The 25,901-nt window shown below is 47.8% G+C and overlaps 1 protein-coding gene across 6 annotated transcripts in view; it reads left to right on the top strand.

Annotated features, from left to right (window-relative positions):
• Nucleotides 1-25,901, top strand: part of PHLDB3 (pleckstrin homology like domain family B member 3) — a 166,158-nt gene that overhangs the window by 64,342 nt on the left and 75,915 nt on the right. For all 6 annotated transcript variants that reach the window (XM_069201320.1, XM_069201318.1, XM_069201316.1 and 3 more), the window contains exons 6-8: nucleotides 8,740-8,895; nucleotides 17,566-17,676; nucleotides 21,370-21,453. In XM_069201320.1, coding sequence (XP_069057421.1) covers nucleotides 8,740-8,895; nucleotides 17,566-17,676; nucleotides 21,370-21,453 — 351 coding nt within the window. The remainder of the gene's footprint in view (nucleotides 1-8,739; nucleotides 8,896-17,565; nucleotides 17,677-21,369; nucleotides 21,454-25,901) is intronic.

Here is a 25,901-nt window from a genome sequence, read left to right as displayed (position 1 = left end):
GTGAGACTCATTTGATAGAGGAAACTTCATCTATAAGTTAGAGGAATCTACAGTCTAATTGACAATAAAATTGCATTTCAACTTAATTGCAAAGAAAAAATTAGTTTCTGCCACAAATATATTAGTTCAATCCATATGCAGTACAATATAATAGAATGTGATGTACGTGAATACAGTGATCGTATTTACAAGATAGAATACAACAGACACTGTACAATTCATAATGGTTGTGTAAATGGTTGTACACAAAGACAAGGGTTATTAAAGCAATTCAACCGTCCCTTTCCGTTATTAGTCACTGTCAACCAAATGGGAAGGTTTGTCAATGTTTCCACCCCAAATTATTTGTAGGGTCTCCTCAGGGCGTAGTCATCTGACTAACACACCACCTCAGTGTGGAATGTAGACATGTCTGGTGTGTTGAATACATCATCCATACGACTCCAATTTGTGACGGCTCTACAAGTCCAGTAGGTATAGTAAGTAACATCTCAGGGGGCTTGAGTCTTGCCGCCCTCAGTGTAATTGTAGCCCTTAATGGCTCCTCGCATTCTATACACGAGTGGGAGGTCCCTTCACTCCTCACTGCACCACCTCATGTACTGCACGCTCCAAAGCTTTCTTTCTCCCATTACAGCACCTCCTATGAGTTCTGCCCCATCTTCCGCTCAAAGAAGATACTAATGTACCAAATGGGAGGTCGCTTGGCACACTGCAAGGTGCACCAACAAACTCTGCATATCTTTGGAGAAGAGGACCCCTTTGGAGCCAAAGCAAGCAAAAATGCTGGCCCATGGGGAATCCTGGTGGCACAAGCAAGACCCAGTCCGGAGATGGTTTCCTGGAGCACATTGGATTATGAGGAGCAGTGAGATGTTGTAACAGTGTTGAAAACAAATGGCTGTAAGTATGCCATTTCACTCCAAGCCATAGCCACATCAAAATTTCCATGCTGTGGTAGATCAACACTCATGAAGAAATTGGGCATTGAGTCTGAAGCATTGACACCCAAGACTGCCCACTCTAGAGCCTCTGCTGCCATCAGGCTGGAGTTGGTATAGAGAGAGAGGGCATTGGAGTTGACCAAAGCTACGCCCAAGCATGCCGACCAAAGCTCCACTCCAGGGCAGTGACAGCCTCATCCACTCCCCCTCACTGAATGTCAAACTATACCCACTTCAATGGCTTTGAACATCCCCGCTCAGCCCAAAATTGGTGTCAGAGGCTCCACCGAAGCTGGTGCTAAAGATCCCGTTGACGCTGAAAACTCAAACAGCCGGATCTGGGGATGTGCCTATTCTCCCAAGACTCCAAGTGGAGCTTATTGCCGAGCAGAAGCATCTCCTCATTCACCCCAACATCAGGAAGATCTCGGCAAAACCACTCTGGCCAAAGGAAACACGGACTCTTGCAAGAGAAGCACAAGCACTGAATAAAAATAGACATAACGCAGAAGCTCTTCCTTCTGTTCCTTCTCCAGTTCCTCCACCTCTACCACCAACTCCACCTCACCTACCACCACGCACACACCCTTCTCTACCTCCAGCCGATTCACCTGAGAGGTCCCCAAGCATCTTTTTTATATCCAGCAGGCCTATATGACCGCCTCGATGAATATGACCAGCCCTTAGACCGAGGACCCAGTGAAGACCCCGGGGGGAGGGGAATGTTTAGCTCCTTCCCTACCCCCTCAGATCCACTCAATCCTCCCCTCCGCTGGCAATCCTGACTTGAACCACTAATTGGTTAGAGTATCCCCACCCAATGCTTTCACGTCCTACTATGTGGTGATCAAGAGTGTTGCAGCATAGCATATAGTCAACAGTGCACGCTCAGCAGAAAGAGGCCTTCTATAAGTACATTTTATGTCTCAACCCTCTGTGTTTTTACTCATGCTACGGGGGGGAGGAGTACTTGGGAGAGGGCAAGACCGCATCGCGAACAGCAGTATTCACTGTGCACTTGATGCCATGGACGCATTCTCTAGAGGCATCAATGTTAGTGTTTTTCTTACACACCAGAACTGTCTTCTCTTCTCTGGGTTCAAGCCTGAGGTCCAGCAGCATTACCTCAACCTCCCATTTGATGGGGATCATCTGTTTGGCCCCCAGGTTCACAAGATGCTTGTGAAAATAAAATAAAAAGTGGTACAGAGATTACAATGTCTGTAGATGCCTTGCAGACTCCACTCACTAAACCAGCTGCAGCCTTACCAGTGAGCAGAAAACCTTCTACCAGCAGACTAGCAGGGGTTACACCAGGGGTACATACAAGGAGAGAGGTGGATCTGGTAAAGAAGCTTCCATCTCTAAGCAGTGACTTGACCCAAGTCCCCCCACACCATCCCAAATCACACATCACCTGTTTCAGGGAGAATACAAAATTTCCTGTGTCACTGGGCAGACTAGTGGTTTTAGCAGTGGTTCACCATGGCTACGGCCTAGAACCCATCACCGTCCCTCCCAAGATCCCGCCCTGCAGACAAATGCTGAGCGGGGACCATCTCCAACTTCTCAAGGAAGGACAAGTGCCTCTCCAGAAAGGTGCAAAGAGAGTGCCTCCACCTCGCAGGGAGAAGGTGTTTACTCTCTGTATTTTCTCAGCCCGAAAAAGGGCAGCCTCCTCAGATCTGTCTTGGACCCAGGCCTCAAAACAAGTACATCCTGTCAGAATATATCTACATTATAACCCTGCAGGTCATCATCATTCTACTCCGACAGGGTGATTACATGATGGCGCTTGACCTGAAGGATGCCTACTTTCACCTACCCATCCACCCGCCCATTGACGGTGCTTTTACTTTGTGGTAAGTGAATATCACTACTAATTCAAAGGATTTCCTATCGATGGTCACCATGGCTCCAAGGGGGTTCACAAATTACCTAACAGTGGTGGCTGCACATCTGTAAGGAGGGGCACTTGCGTCACTTGGCTTATCAAGAGCTGCGGCAGGCAGAAATGCCTAGCCCACACTCAAGCCGACATTTCCATGCTCTACAGCTTGGAATGTAGCATAAAGGCTTTGAAGTCCCACCTCCAACATCAACAGATCCATCCTTTCCTAAGATGTGTGTTGAACACCATTGTGTGGAAAGCCCAACCTAACCAACAGTGTGTTGTCGTTCTAGTACTTGCCTCTTTTTAAGTCCAATCTTTTGTCATTGAAACCATGATGTGCCTTCTAGAGATGATGGATGGTCTCTTGCATTTCCGTTGTACTGCAAGCCTGGCTCCACATGCGCCCCCTGCGGGAGGGCCTCGCAGGGCATTGGCCACTGGGAAGATCTTGTGTTGATAAAGGCCAGCACTTGCTGTTCTCTGTATTGGTGGAACAGCAACAAATTGTGGCATGGTAGGTCTTTCACGAACTCCATTCTGCAAGTGTCCATCATTATGGGCAGCTCTTTCAAAGACTGGAGCACACTTCTCAGTGTCATAACAATCCAAGGGGTCACCACATGAATTACCTGGAGTTGCTAGCCAAACAGTTGGCCCCTAAAACCTTTTTCCTGGGAATACAAGGTAAGGTAGTCATCATAAAGAAGGACAACATGACCACAATATATGACCTAAAAAAAAAATGGCTGGCACGCCCTCTCCCCATTACTAGCACAGGACATTCACCACAAAATACATCTCTTAAAGGAACATCTTCAGGGGAACATCTCTTCAGGTGTTCTTGGCCAGTGCAGTGTCTGGTAGGCAGTCCTTAACTTCTCGTGTCACACAGGGTTCAGTGCTTAGCCTGCTGCTGTTTAACATATATGTCCATCCTCTTGCAGAAGTAGTGGAGAGCTGTGGCCTGACCCTTTTTTTGTATGAAGATGATACACAAATAGTTTTTTCATTAACATTGGTGTGAAACCAGGGTCCCTCCGATCTCAACCAAGGCTTGAGACTAATTGACACTTGGATGAGGAACAACTCGCTCAAGCTGAAGAGCAATAAGAGGGAGGAGATGATCTTGAGTAAGAGTTCCCAACTTTGGGGCCACAACACTGGCCCTTTTTTGGGGGGTCCTTTCCTACTCTGTCTTCCAAAGTTAAGAACTTGGGCTTCCTACTGGATGAAAATCTCTCGATGAGTCCTCAGGTGGTGAAGGTGACGTCCACCTGCTTTGCTATACTCAAATGACTGAAGAGTATTATCTGGATTGTCCCTTTGTCTGCCCAAAAGACAGTAATCCAGGCTTTAATCCTGTCTAGACTGGATTATGGTAACATTCTCTACCTTGACATGGACCAAGCTTTTATTCGCTGCCTCCAGACTGTTCAGAATGCTGCGGCACACCATCTGTTCCACCCCCGGAAACTTGCCTCGACCGCCCATCTCCTGCCAGAACTTCATTGGCTCACAAACTCAAAGCACTTTAAATTTAAGGCACTGTGCTATGTCTTTAAAGCTAGAATGTGAGTTGGCCTGCACTACATTCAGGAATTAATGCTGCCTTTTTTGCCAGCTTTCCCCTTAAGATCTCAGTCCCTGACACTATGTACGGTCCCTAGGTTTTGGCTGACCCAATTTATTTTCAGTTTTGGGTCCCAAGCTTTGGAATTCCCTCCAACTACCTTAACAAACTGCTCCTTCTGCTTGAACTTGAAGACGTGGCTATTTCAATCTGTGAGTGGGCTTTCACTGTCTGTATGGCTTAGCACTAGGAAACCCTGTTATGTAGCTATGCCCTTTACAAAATCAAATCAGGGGGGTGGACAGTGACTTTTCAGTCCTGTTCAGCAATACTCATGAACAGGTCCATGAGTGGGGAACTCCACTCTCGGACCTTACACAGGTATTTCCAGCTTTAGACCACCATAGAAACAAACCTATTCACGACACTTAAACATGTAGAATGCCCACACTTTGCAACCAGGTATACACATCCACAGTCCATGGGCAATGCAGTATGGATGAATTGGTCAGGTTATCTTTGACTGTGATTTTTCCTTCTCTCCCTCTCCCCCGTATATGATGAGGAAGATGATACAAACATCAGTGAGACTCATCCTGGTGGTGCCCACCTGGTCCAGACAGCACTGGTACTCCATACTCCTGAAAATGTCTGCCAACCTCTACAAGGCGCTTCTCCTCAGGCCGGCTCTTCTCCCAAAGAGATAAGGCCACATCAGACATCTAGAGCCCAAACAGCTCAGCCTCGAGAGCTGGCACCTGAGGTGTTAGAATTTCTAAACCTCTCTAGGAATGCATGAACATTATGTTTAAAGCACAAAGGCCACACACCACAGGCCAAAGACCTGGCACCTATGAAGCCCAATGCCCAACAAATTATCTGCTGCCTTCTGCATCTGCAGAGGTCAGGCCACACCTACGCATTAAAAGGCCTACACCTAGCTGCTGTTGCGGCTACATTCAAAACCGGGAATATTTGTACTGATTTAGGATCCCACTGATGAAGGCTTTCATGAAGGTTCTCGAGTCATACGTCCTAGAATGCCTCTTGCATCTCGTATTGCAAGGCTTATGGGCCACCCTTTGAAAATTCACGTTTATGATCCGTACAGATCGTTTCCTGGAAGTTTGCATTCCGGGTGGCTGTTACTTTCCTCAGGCACGTTAGTGAACTGCAAACACTCACCTTACAAGAAACTTTCATTCAGTTTCACCAAGATCGTATCACCCTTCCAGTCTTCTTTCTACAGACAGACTCGGTAGTGAAAAGAGCTCTACAGGTTAGATGTCAAAACAGCTCTTATGTATTACATCAACAAGGCCAAGGCCTTTCAAAGGTCTCACCGGCTCTTTGCATCCTTCCCAAAAGCCTCAAAGCTCACCCCATCGCTAAAGCAGGTGTAGCAGAACGGACAGTCAAGGGCATCCGACTCTGCTGCCACACAGCTAAGTCCTATCTGGGCCACCCAGACTTTGGGTAACCAGGACTTTTTTAGGTAGCATCCCCCTAATAGACATCTGCAAGCAGCCACCTGATCAACACCACACACCTTTACCAAACACTACTGTGTGGACATCCTAGCTATGGCGATGGAGGGTATTGCGTTACTGTCTGTCTGTCTGTACTACACCTGCTATGAATAGAAAATGTTAGTTACCCTATAAGCATCTGTTCATAGTGAGAAATACTGTAGATTTACATGTCAACCCTTCTCCCTCGAAGCCTGTTTGATGGCAGATCTCTTATGACCTAGTTGACACTGCTCTGTATGCATGGTGCACCGTGTTACGCTCACTTAACCCTCCATACACATTCCCACCCTCTGTGCAAAAAACAATACTAAGATGGAGTAGGTGCCCATGCTCATTACCCTCTAATTGAGGATCCCACCTTGCGACTCGAAAAACTATTCTGAAGAAAAACAACATGAAAGCATTCAAGCAAAACACTGGACGGCAGGAGTATGAAGAGCATTTGAATCTATAAGTAACATTATCTTTACTGCTCATGAGAGCCTGGTTTTCATTTAGAATATTTTGCTAAAGTCACTTTATTTAAAAGATTTGTTGCGTGCATTCTTGGAGAAGAAAGACAGTTGGTAGAATTCCTCTTCAGGAGGGCGGTGGTCCCTTCAGAATAATAGGTTGGGGTAGGGGGCGGCCCTGATGAAACTTGATCCTAAGTAATGTGTTTTTTTTTTTTTTAGTAGAATATTCTTGAATGTTTTTGAAAGACTTTAAGGTGGTCGCCTATCTCTGAGGGTTGAGCCAGTTTCAGAGGTGGGCTCCCTTTGATCTTCTTCTATATTTTTTTTCTTCCATCGGTCTTTACAAAAATCAATCAATCAATACCCTTGTACTCCTAATACCCTTATACTCCTAAAGATCTCTATTGAGTGGTTCTGTCCCACCTCCATATACTCCGATCAATCCCTGTTCTGGCCTTGGGTATGTCTCTTAGCTCAGAGGCACCACTCGGACAGTAAGATAGCTCAACAAGCCAAGGCTTCACTTCAGAGATGTGTGTGGGCACTGGTTGGGCATTGTTGGAAAGGGTTTGCTAGGCCCCATTAATTGTCCCCATCCTTGGCGGTGTTTTCCCCTCTGATACTCTTTAGTGTTTTTGGAAAGCGAGGCATCCTGAGAACTCTTGCTTGTATATGGCCTGGTGGTGCATCTGAAATGTCTGTGGGTTGCCAGTCGAAACCTGCCAACATCCACTCTGAATGTGAAGGCAGAGAAGACCGACCTCAAGTGCAAGCGCCCCGATTCTGGAAAAGATCCCACCTCACACAAGTACCCTCCCTTCTCCTCTATAAAAGCTTTTAACTCCTTGGTATTCATGTGCTCACAAGAGTTGTGACTTCCTCCTCGAGCGTGGATCCGCTTGTCTTCTGGGTTGATACTTGGCACAGTCCTTCAAAGACAACAGACCTCACCCAGATGATTAAGTACCCATTGTGAAGCAGCACAAATAACCACAGCCGCTCGGAGACTCATCACCCGGGGTAGACCTGGTGCTGTTGTCCTTCTTACAGTGATTCACTGACTTTGGTGAAACTGTCTTAGAGACTGCCCAGTCTCTTACTCACTATATTCCTACCACCTTTCGGCAAAGACAATAAATGTCCCTCTCACTGTGATTCCGCCCAGGTGTAGGAACTTGTGCAGCCTATCCTGTCTTCACCTCTGGTCCAGTTTTATAAAAACAGGCAGGCTCCTCTCCAAGCATAGGGGTAGTAAGGGTGAAAGGCGCCGCACTTCTAGGCAGTAAACATATAATATCTTATTAAGTACAAAGGTACAAAGCAAAGTCTGGTGCAAACTGGCCCAGTGCCTTACTACCCGATAGGCACCAACCGGGTACTAGGAGTACCCCAGGACAAAATGGGACAAGAAGGCCACAGCACACAGAATGTAATGTCCAACAGTATAGCAAGAATACGTATTCCTGGTGACGTATTGCAGGTAACAGGAAATATGAAGTTGAAGAGAGTCTCAAGTCTTTTTTGCAGATGATGTCTTTATTAGTAGGTGTTTAGAGATGATTGTGTCATCATGGAGAAACAGCCAACACGTGTTTCGTCACACAGGTGACTTCATCAAGGCTATTAGAAAGTAGTAAATCGAAGAAGCCCGACGCTGCTCCTCTCTCCAGGTTACGACTACGGGCTTATCAGGGCCCGCTGTACCGATTTTACTAGACTTACTCTATTACTACACGCACCTGCAGCTGCTTGGGCAGCCATACTACGTGCAGATTTACTACTTTCTAATAGCCTTGATGAAGTCACCTGTGTGACGAAACACGTGTTGGCTGTTTCTCCATGATGACACAATCATCTCTAAACAACTACTAATAAAGACATCATCTGCAAAAAAGACTTGAGACTCTCTTCAACTTCATATTTCCTGTTACCTGCAATACGTCACCAGGAATACGTATTCTTGCTATACTGTTGGACATTACATTCTGTGTGCTGTGGTCTTCTTGTCCCATCCTCTCCAAGCATGGTTAAGCCTCCACACTAGGGACAAGTTTAATACAACTAGAGAAGGGATAGTATAGGAGGTCTGTATAGGAGGGAAAGGATTGAAGGCTCCTGAAAAGTCTTGCACTAGATCATGTAAGCGTTTCCTCCATGAGCTCCATTTACCATGAACGTGGTGGCGCTTTTCTTAAAAACGTAAGGGTCTGCTTCAGATCTTGCTGTTGTAGGCGTCATCAAGGTCTGTGTTTGGTGGTCCTTTGTTGATGGGAGAGCACCCTGTGGGATTGCATGACAGGTATGTTTCTGCAGCTGTGCTAACTGCCCTCCCTCCTGTCCACAGATGTCTGATGTCCTCGAAGCGGCAGCAAAGGCTTTTGAAGACCTGGAATTCCAGCAGCTGGAGAAGGAGAGCAGTCTTGAGGAAGAGAGAGAGACAACATATCGACAAATCACCCAGGAGATCTCTGAGCACCAGAACTGTCTGAACAAGAGCAAGGTAAGATCATCCCTGGAAGCACAGGCAGCCACTGGCAGTGCTGGGATCACACAGGTATCAGGAAGCACCTGAAGACTAGGGCATCACTAGAAGTGAAAGTGTATCACTGGTAGCAGAGCCACATGGGGCTGCCACTGTGAGCAAATCCCCAATGGGCATCATAGGAAGTGTAAGGGCAGAATCAGGAGTATAAGCGTTCGTGGCCTCGCGGGCAGTCCAGCCACACTGGTGGGCTCACGGGCAGTCCAGCGGGCAGTCCAGCCACACTGGTGGCCTTGGGGCAGTCCAGCCACACTGGTGGCCTTGGGGCAGTCCAGCCACACTGGTGGCCTCGCAGGCAGTCCAACCACACTGGTGGCCTCGCAGGCAGTCCAGCCCCACTGGTAGGCTCACGGAGAGTCCAGCCGCAAAGGGGGCCTCACTGGGGGCCTGGCTGCAAAGAGGGTATCACTAGTCATGCTGGGGCATTAATAGGAGTAGACGTGCATTGGAGGAGGGGAGTAGAAGCACTAGGATCAGAGACCAAGAAAACCATCATCGTGAGTACAGCCCTGAGCGCATGAGTAGTCTACCGCCACATCGACTTAACAAGCAACAGGGCCAAATGGGGCATCTCCAGAAGTGTATGTGCATCACTGGAAGCTGAGGCTCTGCCACTCAAGGCCATCACCACAAGTGCAGACACTAGGAACAGTGCTTGGGTGGGTGCTGGGTGGGTTGAGTATTTACTGGGATCCTAAACCCAGTGAGAGCCCAGATGTACCGAGGTGTCACTGGGGCAACAAGTGCACTGGGAGCACAGCCACACTAAGGCATTACCTTGAGTACAGCTCTTATTGAGACGTCACTGGGAGCACAGCTGCACTGATGCGTCGCTGGGAGCACAGCCGCACTGAGGCGTCGCTGGGAGCACAGCCGCACTGAGGCGTCGCTGGGAGCACAGCCGCACTGAGGCGTCGCTGGGAGCACAGCCGCACTGAGGCGTCGCTGGGAGCACAGCCGCACTGAGGCGTCGCTGGGAGCACAGCCGCACTGAGGCGTCGCTGGGAGCACAGCCGCACTGAGGCGTCGCTGGGAGCACAGCCGCACTGAGGCGTCGCTGGGAAACACAGCCGCACAGTGGCATCACTGGGAAACACAGCCGCACTGAGGCGTCGCTGGGAGCACAGCCGCACTGAGGCGTCGCTGGGAGCACAGCCGCACTGAGGCGTCGCTGGGAGCACAGCCGCACTGAGGCGTCGCTGGGAGCACAGCCGCACTGAGGCGTCGCTGGGAGCACAGCCGCACTGAGGCGTCGCTGGGAGCACAGCCGCACTGAGGCGTCGCTGGGAGCACAGCCGCACTGAGGCGTCGCTGGGAGCACAGCCGCACTGAGGCGTCGCTGGGAGCACAGCCGCACTGAGGCGTCGCTGGGAGCACAGCCGCACTGAGGCGTCGCTGGGAAACACAGCTGCACTGAGGCGTCACTGGGAAACACAGCTGCACTGAGGCATCACTGGGAAACACAGCTGCACTGAGGCGTCGCTGGGAGCACAGCTGCACTGAGGCATCTCCACTGGGAGCTCAGCCGCACTGAGGCATCGCTGGGAGCTCAGCCGCACTGAGGCGTCACTGGGAGCACAGCCGCACTGAGGCATCACTGGTAGCACAGCTGCAGTAAGGTATCACTAAGAGCACAATCTGACTGAGGCATTGCTTGTAGCACAACCGCACTGAGGTGTCACTGAGGTCAGTGAAGTGGGGAGTCCAAATGCACTTGGTGCGCAGCCGCGTTACTGGGAGCTCAGCGGCGTCGCTGGGAGCACAGCCGCGTGGAGGTGTCGCTGGGAGCACAGCCGCGTGGAGGTGTCGCTGGGAGCACAGCCGCGTGGAGGTGTCGCTGGGAGCACAGACGCACACGAGGGGAGCACAGGCACACTGAGGCGTTGCCGGGTTCAACAGCACACAGTCTCTTGGGCCCACTTTCTGCTTTTTCCCTGATTTGCATTAGTTTTGCCCCGGGCACCTGTCCACACCTGGTCCTCTTAAGCGATCTGTTGTCCCCGGGCCATGTGGCTCTTTCATTTCTTTCATGACTCTGCGTATGTTATTGTCGATTACTTACATTTTTCCACCGGTAAAGGGCTCTAACTCCTTTGTCCACGTTCACTCTATATGTTCACTCTGAGTAAACTACCGCATGTTGAGTAGCACAGGGGATAAGTATCTTCAGCACCCCCTGGCATGGTGGCAGCCTATGTCATACACGTCACAGGGCAGTGAACTTTGCCTGCAGTTCACATTAAATGCCTTCTCCAGCTTTTCCTGTTTTTAAAAGAAACATAAATGTACCATTCAGCATAGGACCGATGGTTTGAGTAAGTTACAACAGTCAGTTTCTTGTTGTAATGAAATGGAGTAAACGTCTATCAATTAAGTTTCACCTTGTTCAGTAACTGTTTGTAGGAGATGCTCTTATGATTTTCAGACATCCTAGACAACTCCATAGTTGGCATTTAATGGCCATTGTCATTCTATAGATACTTGTATCCTTTATCACGACTGGAAAATATCCTTCCGACAAGCACCGTTTAATATTGAAATAAAATCTCTCCGTATACTAAATGTGATTTTAATATTTAAAATATTCCACAGTTATGAAGTGTCTCGGAAACCACACAAGCCTCCCCCTTTCTTGCTGTGCTAAAGTTACGACACAGCTCCTTAGTGAAAAGTAACAACGCTTCAAGGCACATCTTCTCTCAGCCGTGACCCTTAACTCTAATACTTCCACCCGTCTATGGATCCCAGTGTCCAGGTGCTGGACCTGCGGTGGAGGTGCAGGGCCACCGGCCGGGGTTTGTGACGTCACTCGGCCAGCAGCTGTCTGACGTCAGAGTGTGGATAAGAGCCTTGGAAGGAGATAGATAGGAAGAGATATAGGGCAGATGTTTGCATTGGCCCTTGTCCAAGCACACATTTACAGGTACACCAGACCACACTGCCCCTTTTTTTTTTTCTTCACAAGAGTTGTATTATTTTTTTTTTTTAATCTGCAGCACTTATTGAGTTTAGTAAAACTAGGATTTATACCAGTCCTTCCTACGATTATCCACAAGGAGCCTCTCTCTGACTGTACTTAGTTGAGGAGATTCATGTCCTAAGAGTTGCTTCTGATGCCTCGATTATTGATAGATTTCATTAATTTCACGGATTCCGTGAACCCCCACGTCCCTCGCTGTACCTGAAGTTAGCTCATCGCATGGCATAGGGCCCTACCTGGCACATGCTTGAACAAGCCCTCTTGGTGCCTGCTGGGGGCCCCTAGAGACTTAGCAGTCACTTCCTGGGCCCATGCCCTGTGCTGATGGTCGAGGTCCAAGATCCGCGCAGTAAGGACTGTGCTGGAGGCCAAGTGGAGCAATAGGATGACTGCATTAGAAGGCCTATTGTTGGTAGAAGGAAGTGACAGCGAAGGCACTTGGTACGAGTAATAGCAACGAAGAAGGAGTTATGAGTCAATGAGTCGGGTGAAGCAGTATTTACAGGTGGCCCACACCCACTTACATCTGCTCCAACTGTGCAGGGGGAACACATCACACCTCTACCCCCCTACTGTTCTGCTTTCCTTCTGATCTCTTTTTCAGAGCTTACAGAACATATCAAGAATGCACTTCTGAGTTCATAGAAGACTTTTATTGTTGTTAATTCTTCTAAAACCACAAGTTCGTGAGAGACGAATTAATAGATTTCAAGCACAAAAGTTTGCAATGTACACAGCAGGTTATATTTATAAGATATTGAATGCAAAGCAAAACAAATACTTCACCGTGTGAGAAACTGTTTACAGCTTCATCTTTCTGGGGTCTGCAAGTTGATGACTCCTGGTCAACTGAGAGAAAGAGATTATCTACCCACACAGGAGACTGGCAACTGGCGCCAAGTTCCATTCCGAAGTCAGGCAGATTCGAATCTAATTCTCTGAAGCCCGTGAGCCACCCTTAGAACAGCGTTCCCCCTCCTCTCAGACCTGGGAAAACTACGCAAGCCTTTGGAGACTGGCCAGATCTCCTAGACTGCTCCTCTTCCCAAGCCTGAGCAGGATGGGAAACACCACATGTACTCTCTCTTATCAGGTCTAGTCTAGTGTGAGAAGAAAACAGCTTGGTTCATCTTGTGGCAAAACACAGCTTGGAAAAATACAGCTTGGATTCTCAACTGCAATGTCTAACTCCACGTTAAGGGCAATAGGCAGCTAACCTAAATATCAAATGTAATGTCTAATGTCATGTCAAAGCCAACAGGCAGCTGAGCTGAATACACAATGCAATGTCTAATATCATGTCAAAGCCAATAGGCAGCTGAGCTGAATACAAAATGCAATGTATAATATCATGTCAAAGCCAATAGGCAGCTGAGCTGAATACAAAATGTAATATCTAATAGCATGTCAAAGCCAATAGTCAGCTAAACTGAATACATCATGTCAAAGCCAATAGGCAGAATACAGAATGTAATGGCTAATGCAATGTCAAAGCCAATAGGCGGCTAAACTGGATACAGAAAGTAATGGCTAATGCCATGTCAAAGCCAATAGGCGGCTAGGCTGAACAAAACATATAATGTGCTACTGGTGAACATTGAGCAACTAATATGCGCAGTGGTGAAACACAAAGTCATTGGTCAAACATTATCAATAGCACGACACCTACGCACCCCTGGACTCTGTTCTACCCCAAAGAGCCTACCCACACCACAGCCTCCAACATAGCAATCCTTAAAGGAGGTGGTAAATGTGTGAGCCAGATAGTTGCCCAGATTCTGGAAAAATCTGCAATTTGCACTCGGTGCTTGCTGGTCCACCTGGATATTCACCCAGGTGTGACCCTCTGGTCACTCCCATGGCCTGTGTTACGGGGCTGTTAAGCTTGGACTCGCTACTGCTGTGGCCGACTGCTTCCTGGAGAAAGGACAGAAGGGTGGGCACTTAAAAGTGGGCAACACTCGCAGAACGATATTCAAAGACTGACGCACTAATTCACATCTCAGTCAGGAAACTAATTATAAAAAAGGGGAGCGTGAGCATCCCAAAATTTCCAAATGTCACACAGTCATCTGTGGCTGTACGTCACCATAGAGAAGCTCAGCGCAACTTCTGCCTTCTGTGACTAGGATGTAGACCAAGGTCTGCTAGTTGAGGGGACATCACCCAGGAGAATGAAGACCACTTGCCCCGGAGCACCAGCATCTGCCTGCCACTGAGACCAGAGGACCCTGTGAGCAGGCAGAGACTGCCTGGGGAGAGTGAGATCTAGTGGGGATCTTGCCAAGTGGATCCCTGAAGTGAAGTGTAAGATTCTAGTCCAGTCAGGATTGCTGCACTCATCTGACCGTCGTCCTTCGTGCTGCTGTGACTCCTGTATGGCAGGTGGGGTCCCCTGTAAAGAGAGATGGCTGTCTCCCCTGAGCAGCATGCAGAAATGAAGTGCAGAGGATTGTGACCTGAGTGAGCAGAGCACTGATTTAAGCTCTAGAATCCGGAAGCCACCTGAGAGCTCCGGTCAGAATCAGGGAGACTTCCCACTCGCCTGGATGAGCTCCGCGGACTCCTGTCGCCTCACCTGAAGCACCTAGACTACTGTTCATCTCCAGGCCGTTGACGAGTGCCCAGGACTTCTTATATCAACACCAGTGAGAGTGGGTAAAACTGATCAACGGGCCACAGAGCCTCTGGGGGAAGCTTGCTGACTGCTGTACTATGGCGCTGAGAAATCTTGACTTTAAAAAGCCATTGTGGAACTTCTAGGACTCATACTCACTAGTTGGACCTAGCTCGAATGTTCCCTCATGTAAATAGGGAATAACCACAGTTCTTAGAGAGGGCAGCAGGAATTAGGATCGTACCTGGAAAATGTGCCGGCCTTGTATATTATTTGTTGTGGGCTGTATTTCCTTTTGTGTACGTACATACATACTACTTTCTTCAAAAATGCAAGTGTCTGGCTGTACATTCATTTATTGGAGTTGCTCAGGGTATTTTGACTTTTGTGTCCATGTAAACCTTACACCTACCTCCCATCGAGATGCCTTGGGCTGCTTGACCTGCGCTACCTCTTAGAGCCAAGGGCTGAAGGGGTAGTTCTTGGCCCAGTTACTCAGAGCCTACAGTACTTCGGGCTCCAGGACATCACAAATAGAATGCTTCAACAAGCACCATTGTGCCCAGTAGCTCCTGTTTGCTCTGTGACCTTCCGAAAGCAGGCAGGACAAAGCACTATTGCAATTCATTTAATGCCCTATGCAGAAAAATACATAGGCCCTCATTATGACCCTGGCAGTCGGCGGTAATTTGGGGAAAGGTACTGCCAACAGGCTGGCGGTAACTTTTCCCAAATTATGACAATTGGCGGTGTGACTCAAGCCACACTGCCAATGTACCACTCCGTCCGCCAGGGTGGACTAGATTCTGACCCCGCCTAGCGCCATGGTTTTCGTGGCAAGCATACTATGGCGGTAGGCACTATCAGTGCCAGGGAATTCCTTCTGCCTCTGACAGAAACCCAGACAGACCTGTGAGCTTAGTGTGCACTGGTGTACAAGCAACTGTAGAAGCATGTGCGACCATACTAAGCTTCTCATCTATGTGTGCATATCTTGCGCACATGCTGGGTAATAACTTAAATTCTTCCTTGAGTTCAGGGCACTAGTGAATTTTCTACTCCCTCCATTTTAGTCTCCTTGCCTACTAAGCAACTTAAAATGCATACGGCGCCAAAAGCCAGTTAGTGAAGAAACAATATTTAATGTTACTGCTAAAGTTAAGTTAAAAGTAAACTTTGGAGCAATGAACATAGTCCCTGGAATGTTAATAAATGAGTAATTCTGGTTTGTTATCTGCTAAACTGCTGTGCTGGGAATAAAAGTATCCATGGTCCTGTTTTCCGGTTAATGTGTGTGCATACATGGGTTAATGTTTAAACGTTCTTAAGCTGTTGTGTCTGTGACATGAACACAATACCACAGAAGTCTGTGGAACTTACAACAATTTTGGGCAGTTATTTTTATTAGTTTTTTGTTTGACAGTAAATTGCTAATCTATAACAAGCATTTGCAATGCAATGGCTCTCGCATTTTCTTGAGTTAGAGCTCTTAGTGTTGTAAACTCCCAACCGGACTTTTATTGCCACTTAAACTGAAAATGAGAAGTAAAACAGTTTCCCATAAGCAAGCCAACGCCCATCTTGAGCGTGAAGGAGACCCACTAAAGGAAACATAAACATATCGGCTAAAGTGCAATTATCCATGTAACAGGGTCGATATCATGCAAAGCGCTCGACTACTGCCCAGCTAGATCGCGCTGCGTAAGAAGTAAAAATAAAATGTAGTCCAGAACCTATACGGAAAATTTAAGCCTTGTATGTTTTCAGTGGTTTACCGGTGCGCTTGAGGAGGGCTGAACACCAGAAAAGGCACGACGTGTGCACGTCTTTCACAAATGATATCAAGTGAATTTTAAAAGGCAAGCCCTCGAACCAACCAAACTGTTGAATGTGGTTAAAAGCCCACAGAGAGATTGCAACAGGGGCCAGAGCGCTTGCGCGCTCGACCTTAAAAATGTAGCGTATTTACATGTAATGCAGAGTACACTAATGAGGCGCTGTGTAACCTGTCCTCTGCGCGTCAATTCACCAAAATGCCAGGGTCAGCGAAAATGACATCACACGCCGTTTGACCTTTACTTTCACTGACACACGTGTTTACACATACACACATTCACACATACATACTCTCTCATATAAACACACTCACCCACAAGCATGCATACAACATACATTTAAAAGCGTTTTTTTCTTACCTTAGCTGCCAGGGAAATGTCATATTTAACCTAATTGTACTCCATTTTTAGCGAGTAATATAATAATATTCACTATTATTGTAATAAAAATTGCCAGAAAACGTGGAAACTGAGCTCCAACCAACGTCCATAAGAATTAGTTGCCCGTTTTCCTGACACTGATTTTGCCACCTCTGAAGCAAGGGGGAGCGAAGGCAGTGTGGAGGGGGAGATCGGGGGAAATGTCGCTGGGGGGTGTCGCAAGAGGCAACCAGGGATCGCAACTGTGACTTCTGGCGATCCCTAAATTACATTCTTGGGTAGCCCATGAAGAATCACTGCAACAAAGTCTTCAGTCTCTGTTGGGTGTGAGCCAACACGTTCCATTCACGGACACTAAAGCTGTGACCTTTCAATTCAAACCTGCCCTGAGGATTTGGGGGTGAAGCATTACTATTTGCATTGAAAATCTGCCACCAGGTACTGTGGGGGGAGAGACCATCTTCCCCGGGGAGGTCTTCTCTAGTCTCCTAGAGACAGACACCACTAGGCCCTGGAGCAGGAGGCTTCACCAATCCCACAGGCGAGAGAAAGAACACAACCAGTTGGCCCAACCCCACCTCCCATCAGATCTCCTCCATCACCATTACCACGGTGGGCAGAGAGCAGTGGTCCTGGCAGAGAGGAGCGACCAGTCCTCTTGGGAGAGAAGTAACTCCAGTGCTCCTGGCAGAGATGCCACATGTTCTCTGGGTGAAGGTCTTGCCATGAAGGTACCCCATGTTTTCCACCCTGTACCCCAGTCTTCCTCTACCCTGACCACCTCCTGATCTAACCTACTTCCTTTCATCTTTCAGCGTAAGATCCTGAAGCTCGAGGAGCAGCTGCGGCAGATTAAGGAGCAGATGGAGGCCGAGGGGCGGAGGCTCAGCGAGCAGAAAATGGAAGCCATCAAGGACCTCCACCTGGTGAGTGGTGTCACACCAAGTCGTGAAGCAGAGATAGGGCAAAGGTCAAACAGTGCAGAATACAGATATTTTGAGCTATTTTTCAGGCCAATCTGCTGGTGCCTTATGGAAGCCATAAGGCATGTGAGCAATTCTTCTGGCAAGTTTTACCTGTTGACTCTGAATCCAGAGGAACCGAGTACTACTCCATGCTCACTAAAGATCTAGGGCGTTGACTTTCACCAGGTTGTGAGGATGAATAGCCAAGACAAAATATTAGAGAGACACACCTTAATGGCACACAACGTACATTGCCCAGTAAGTTGGATCACTTTGATGGTCCAGGGTCACTAAGCCAGAAACTGCACTGCAGTGTTAGAAACAATTCAGCTTAAATCAGGGGCCTGTCCCTTTCACTGAGATTAGTGTCTTCCCTCTGCACACAAGCATTCACAAGAGCATGCTTTAAAGATCAGTGTGGTCTAAGCGCTGCGTCTCTGGTTCAGTATTATCAAGATCAGTAGGTCTGCAAATGTTAGTTCAAGTTTATGTGTCTCTAAAGCAATTTAGTGGGCAATGCTAGTGGGGCTGTGGTTGATGGTCAAGGGGAGGCCTTCTGTTAGTTCAGTCCAGTGCTGGAGCTCTGGCGTGTGATATTTTCAGCCAGCGCTTACAGGATGACGTGATTAACACAAGATGGTTCCTCAGCAGCGGTCATCAAGGGGCTGCTTGAACAGCAAGTTCTTTCTTGTCAGGCAGGTGGGTATGCGGATGGTTGTCAAGAATGGGAAGTTCAGAGTGCCACGGCATGTGCTGGCTCAGCAGTACTGTGCGGCGGTCGCGGGGCATGAAGAGGGCCTCTGACAGACACATCAATAGGTGGTGGTCAATGCAAAACGGCTTCTTGACCTTTCACTGACAATGCAGACCTCTGGTTGCTATGGTGCCTCTCATGGGGTGATGAGGAAAGAACAGGATTACTACTGCACTCAAAGCAGCTGAAGGACTGGGGCTGACCGCACAAGTCAGAGTGTCGCCTCCTGCTTTATACGGCTCTTCATTGCCTCATTCATGGAATTTGCTCCCCACTGTGTCATTGGGAACAGCCAGAGTTCTTACCTTTGCTAATGTACAGAGCTCCTGGAAGTAAAAAAATGTGTTTGGGTACCTGGGTCAGCAGGCCAGACTATCCAGAAACCATGGCAACTGGAGTCTGACTGTTCACTCAGATTTAAAACCACACCCCTGGATTCGAATTATCATTCAGTGGGGTCCCTGGGTTCCAGTATTATAGCGTGAGGGTCCACAGAAATTGGGAGCCATCGCTGTAAAGCTCACTATGTTTGTGCATCTCTCATTGACAGCGCTTTACTAAGTCATGGTCTCCGGTCTCCAGACTAGAGCTGGAAAGGGGATGTGGGATTTGGTTAGAGAGCCTCAGTCAAAGTGTTTGATTGTGGCAATTCCATTGGCCACAGTCCTATTCTTGGGTGTGTTTTCTCTGGCTGACTGGCTGGTCACCTTCTGTTAGTACGTTTGTCGGGCTGGCCTACGACAGAGTCCCTGATCCTGGTTCTGGTCTCAGGAGGACTGAGTGGTGTATCTTGGGCTGACGCTAATGTCAATCTTCGGTTGGAGCATTTCTCATCAGTAAGTACACTGCTCAGGCCAGCACATCGGGTGAGTGTCGCGGCAGAACGCCCCGTTCATCCCAGCTATAGGAAATGGACAGACAGCAGATTCGACTTGCCTTTAGAGCATCTTGTCTAAGCACCCATTTCAGAGGGCCAGCTACTACTTAGTAAAGAGCTTAATTAGAAATAAGAAACTAATCACTCACAGGAGGGGGCATTTTCATGAGTTACTTGCTGACAAACATGTAGAACACTAGTTTCAACTACCAGGATGAGTAGTTCAGGCCTAAGCCAGACCTCTCTGCAACAACACCTTATATGGTCACACAGGGTGATGGCCCTGGGTCAGACTAGGAGGAAAAAGGTCATATGAAAAACTAGCTCTTGGTTGGAGAACCAACACATTGCTCTGGAGCATCCCTGGAAGGGGTCTCCCAGCCATTTATTGTCACATGACTACCACACACTGGGGCCCTATAAGTGCGGGTCCACCTAAGATTTACAACTGGAAAAATAGGTGACCCTCTTTTCTATATGGTAGAGTCGGGGTGATGGGCTCTTTGAGTGTCCTCCTAATCAGCATGACCCGAGGGCATGCTCCAATTATGTGGGGCTTGCGCACGGATTAAATGGACTGTGGGGGAACTTTCCAGGTGGACAAACTGCTTCTTCGTCCTTACAGAAAGACTCGACTAACCAGCCCGACCTATTGGTTCCAATATTCATAAAGCAGGCTGCGACAGCCCCTTGCTCATTTGATAACTTTATTTCCTATCCTTGTTACTATGTACATTAAGAACCAACACTCCTTTCCTGAAAACACCCCAGCCTCTCAGGCCGTTTAGGGAGCGAAACACGTGTCGCTGCTCACAGCGTACCAAGACCCCATATTTACAATTACTTGATGTAAAAGTATATGATGAAAGCGAAGGTGATTCAACCATTTAATAAACCAAAAATCACAAAGTCAACGACTTTTAATCATTTTTATAGTAGGGTAGGTACACTCAATCCCTTTCTACAAACTCCCTATTCTCGTGTTTGTCACACCCAGGAGCATTTTGATCTTAGTGCACTAATTATTTGACTTGTATCTTCCACTGAAAATGGTGCCTGCATGCAGGCAACTGATTTTTTTTTCTTTTCCTCTCCTTTCTTGCTCCGCTGCTTTCATCTTTTTTTTTCTCCCAACCCAGCTCATCCATTGCTTTCCCCACCGTCCTGCTTTTTTATGTGATCCACCTGTTATTTGCCCATGACCCTTTCTCCTTGTTGCACTCTTCCCCGGCCCTGTCCCACTTCTTTATAATTTTTTGTTTTGTGCCTCCCACACTTTCGTGTTTTTACCATTTTTAAAATGTCTGCCCATGCATGCGCACTCATGCGTGGCGGGTGTAAGGAAACAGGTTTGTATCGTTTGAAAAAACCCATTCAAAGAAGGCTGCTGCAGCCGCACGTGGCTCTCCGCAAGCATTACAAATCGATTCAAAGATGGCCGCCATGGGTTACCGTGCACCCGTGGTGGCCATCTTTGCATAGTTTTGAAATATTTTTACATACCCATTCAAAAATGGCTGCAGCGCATACACAAAAAAGCATTGGCAAAGCCCATAAGTTTCATTGTTGTGACCCCCTCACTGTGGTTGTTTTTCTCCACTGTGTACTGAAGAGAGATAGCTGAGGGAGTGGTGTGAAGTAATACCGAGGGCAGCGCAAGGAAGGAGGGTGATTGGGAGCGATGTTCAGTATGGCAGAAGAAAGGACCGAAGTAACCAGGGTTAGGAAGAGAAGGGTGGAATAAAGGAAAAGAGTTAGTGAAAGTGAAAATAAGGGAGGTAGGAGAGGGAGTGTAACACATAGAAGAAAGACTAGGGAAAGGGAGAGGAAGCAGCGACTAATGAGAAGAGGCGGGATGGAGAGAGGTAAGGTTCATAGAAGGGAAAGTGAGGCAGCTAGGTTAAGAAACATCTGGGCTCTCTTTACACACCTCCTACTTGAGAATACCAGTAATACCAGTACAACACCCTTCTATGTGACCATGCGCAATGACCCAGGCTAACCATTGACCTCTCATCCTCAGGAAAAGGACCGCCTGACGGAGCTGATGGAGACGCAGAACAACGGTGGAAAGAGCTTTCCAGGAAGCCCAGAAATGGTGACCAAGGTACTTACAAAGCGGACAGCGGAGGGGTCTTGGGTGGACATTGGGAGCCTGTGCATGGAATTGGGGCGGGGGGAAGGCAGTGAAGAACTGCTGAAAGAGAACCTTGGGCATTAACAGCAATGGACCAAGGGCTAAACCTCTTCTCACCAAATTCATTATCAAGGCTAAACGATCCAAACCCTCTTCCAGGGTTCAAATGCGGTTGCCAGAGTGAAGCATGCACTCAGAATGTTGAAAATAAGCCTGAAAAGAAATGTGTTTTCTGGGAAGGCCACTGAAGTTAGGGAAATGAACTGCAAATTTAGGGAGACGCTGGACCACCTGTTTGCCTGGTTAGTAACCGCACAATTTTCCCCCCAAAAGTCCAAAAAGCTTATCTACATCTAACCTTTTCAGATTCTTGAGATCGATGCAGCCATCTGGTTGGTACACTGTCTTGCGGTGGTTACATAATTAAAAGTACAAAGAACATGCTCAGCCAGGAGGCTGAGGATTGCATGTGTGCAGAGTATTATCTGTGTGCGCAGAGTATGTAGTGGGTAAATTCAGGGAGGTGTTCACCCTTGTATGTGGCAGATGTGAAAAAGGTTTTTACTCTTTAAGCACATATTGCACTTGTTTGTGCAGTCTGAATTGCTACTCCTGTGCTGTACATTTATGATGGAGGGAAATGTGTACTTCTGCCTCCTAGCCTGTAGTGTTCGCGTGTGAGAAGCATGGATCTCAGATTCCCTGATTGATGCATTAGGATCTGTTTCAGGCTTTTCTAGTCCCGATCTGATGATAAACAGGGCTAGATGCAAGAGAATGCAAGGAGTAAACCTGGACTGGATAAGCCAGTCGTGCATGTACCTGGGCAAGCCTGCACTATTGTTACTTGTGCTGTGTATGGTGGGGTTTCTGTTTGTTTGTGTGCAGTTTGCACTGATACCTCAGAGCTCTTAGTGTTCTCAGACTATACGTAGTTCACCATCACTCACCAGAAGGCTGCCGTTGTACTGCCACGCACTTGATCACACGCCAAAGCAACTACTTTCATTTTTTCCTTTTCAACAGACAGGAGGCAGGTGGTCCTACTGCCTTTTGATGCTTATATTCTTCTTAGTTGTGAAGTGCCTCTGGACGTTTGCATTGCCCCAGATTGTTCGATCTGGTTAGATTCCAAGGATCCTTCAGCATCTCATACAGGTGTAACACCGTGACAACCAGCTTACCATGAGGCTTGGTGGGACCTCTTATCTGGTCACATGGACCATTGGAGCTGCTTCCCTACAGGTGCTGGCTGGATAAATTATAGATGCCTGGAAATAAACACCAACAGGACTGAGGGTGTGGCATTGGAGGCCCAGCATACATTTTGGCATCTTCCTGGTGGCCAAATGCTTTTGGGTAATGTTCTCATCCCCCACAAAAAGTAAAAACACATGGGGAGTCCACACTGACAACAAACTATCGTTGAAACCACAGATGGTGAAGGTTTCCGTGTCATGCTTTTATTTGAATGTTCTGAAGAAAATCCTGAATTTCTGCCTGAGAGCACTTGCCATCATTGGTTCTCACCTGGACTAGGCTAATGCCTTTTATCAGAGACTTTGATTTGCTGTTTACTCTTCTCAGTGGGTTCAAAATGCAACACCTTACCTTCTGCTTGAACTTCTCCAAAGCTCTTCGATCTTAGGACATCTTGCATTGTCCGCCAGTTCTCAGTGTTCAACATCCTTTGTACCTACTTCGAGACATCGAACAGCAAAGGCTTTTCTTATACATGACAGCTTTGTAATTAGTACTTCCTAGTGTGACCACTTTGCATCTGCTAATTTACTAGTGGGACCAAAGGTTACCATGTGCACCAGGTGGGAGCGCATTCTCACTGTAGGTCACTAACCGCGGGAATTCATTACCCCAAGTTTGTAGTGTGCTGACTGACTACTTGAACATCGGGCAAGCGTTAAAACTGTGGTTATCGACTCCACCTAGGAAGTATTCCTTCGCATCAAGTCAACTTTGTGTCAAGTAAGATCTACATATGTAGATCTTACTTGACAGAAAGGTGACTTGATGCAAAGGTAGATACTTGTTGGGTGGATGAATCAGAAGGGGAGGAGACGAAGGCTTCTCCCTTACTCGGGTACCTCGTCGCCAGTGTTGAAAAGACGATACCAACAATATTGACTAGTGGCTTTATTCAGCATCTCCTCCACCACCTGACTAGCTAGCAGCCTCACAACAACAACATTGTAAGGTAGGCTTCAGTGGAATACTTCTACTGGTTAGGAGTTAAGGGGTGAGAAATATGGATTATACCAATAGGGAGGGGGTCACAAGGAGCATGTGTAAGTAATTATAAATACATTTAGAAGGTGAAACGTAATGCCCACTCCCGGGCTAAACTTCCCATCCCATCAAAGACATGCACTTGTTACTATCCCAATTGTGTGCCCCAAGACTGTGATTGGGGCATTTCATTACAGAGGGTTTACCAAAGGCTGTGGCCCCAGGACTGATAAGGTGGCTTCCAGAACCTGCTGTGGCAGGGAGCTACTGGGGGATGAGGTGGCAGCTCTTGAAGTAAAGGATTATTTAATGAAGCCTAGCACTCCTTTTCAGATCTTTCTCTCAAACCATTTCCATTTCAGCCTTTATAACTTGAATAACACTTGGAATTTACCTTTTATGCCTTTTTGTCCAAAAATGAAAGGGGTGATGTCTTTCTACCACCCTTTTTTAGAGGACGCACGCCCAATCACACAGTGAGTCCTGTTACGACTCCGTTGCGCACACAACTCAGAAAAGTGTCCACAAAGGCCCTGCATTGCTGCACACACAGAAACATAATTCGAGGGGACATTGGCCAGGACGCCTTTTAAGCAGGTGCATGCTTTATATGTTCTATAAATAAAGAGCACACCTTTAGGAATTTCCATTGGTCCCCCAATGCTTAGTGTGTGCTCACTTGTGTGCACTCTGGCACTCACTCTTGGGCACCCCGTTTTATATTTTTTGCATCAAGCTTTGACCCGAGAGAAAGAGACAAAGGAAGGGAACAGAAGATAGGACATTGGAGACAAAAGGGAGAAAGCAAGGATGGAAAAGAACCTGCCAGAGTGAGATGGAGAGAGGGGCAGAGGAGGGAATGAGGTGGAATCAAGGAAGGCAGCCTTGGTATTCACCAGCACCTGTATGTGTCACACGCTGGCTGTGGCATCCTGCAAAAACAGCTTTGGACCTGCACTTATTTGTTTTCCAAATTAGGCAGTGACTTTTATTTCCGGCATGCATCAAATTCAAATCGATCTGCAGCTTCTACAAAGCTTTTCAGCCCCAAGAAACTGGATTAGCTCGATGAAATACATTCTCTCTCTGACTTCTCACACACTTCACAATTGACCAAACTGACAAAACCTCCACACAAGGTAAGGAAAAACAAGAAGCCAAGCGTTTGACTGCCTGTACTGTTTCCTCTCCCAGCCAAGTGTACCCCGAAGAACCAAACCAAACGTTCAAAAACAAAAAAGAGGGTTGAAAAAAACACAGCGGCAGACCTGATCATGGAAACTGTTGGGACGGAAGAGTCCTTCGCATGGTGACAGACGTGTACCCCTGCCCTGAGTGCCCTGGCTGCAGTGATATCTGGTACGTCTTGTGGACTGCTGTCTTGTTGGATGCGGAGGGTGCTCCTTCATAGCGATGGAAGAGAACTACCTTTGCCAGGCCTTAAGCTGCACGATTGTGGTGGCAGCAGCATGCTATGGAATGATCAGTAGAAGTGAACAGGATGTTTTACCTGTGTCGCTAGAGTACGGCCTACAGGCTCCCAGAATTGTCAACTGTCAAGCAGCGCATCGAGCTGTGTGACAAGGAGGAAGGAGAATCTCAGCAAAACTCTTGCCTGTGACCAGGACTGGGGGTAAGCCCTGCCACTCTCTGAGCTGGGTGAGGGGACATCATCCAGGGATACCCAAGACACCTACCCCTGGAGCCCCAGGGCCTGCCTGCTTGACCAGATCAGTGCGCTCTGCGAGTATGAGGAGAGCACTTGGAGGGAGCAGGGTTCACTGGGGGATCCTGGTGAGTGGATCACTGTAGCGAGGTGTGGGAACAGGGATGCTGCTCCGGTTGTGTCGTTGATGGTGTTCAGATTGAAGTGAGTGTCTCGTATGCCTGAGAGGCATGCAGTGAAGTTAAAAGTGGTTGCACCCATCAGGCCGTCTCCCGTGTGCAGAGTTAAGATGGCAACCTTGTGTACCGGGCTGCTGTGAAGATTGCAAGACTGCCATGCCAATGAAATCTGCGACCCCATATGCAAGAGGGGGCAACCATGAAGAACAAAGAACATTGCGTGGTTCCGCTGTTGTCACAAGCTGAGGGCGCGGTGGTGACCTGTGCAAGGCTGAGTCCCCGACCGATGATTGATACCTGCACAGTTGTTCCTCCCACATGTGGGAAGG

Source organism: Pleurodeles waltl, chromosome 7 (assembly GCF_031143425.1).
Source record: "Pleurodeles waltl isolate 20211129_DDA chromosome 7, aPleWal1.hap1.20221129, whole genome shotgun sequence".
NCBI classification, from domain to species: Eukaryota; Metazoa; Chordata; class Amphibia; order Caudata; family Salamandridae; genus Pleurodeles; species Pleurodeles waltl.
Note: the sequence above shows the minus strand (reverse complement) of the source record. Positions and strands in the feature narration are given on the sequence as shown.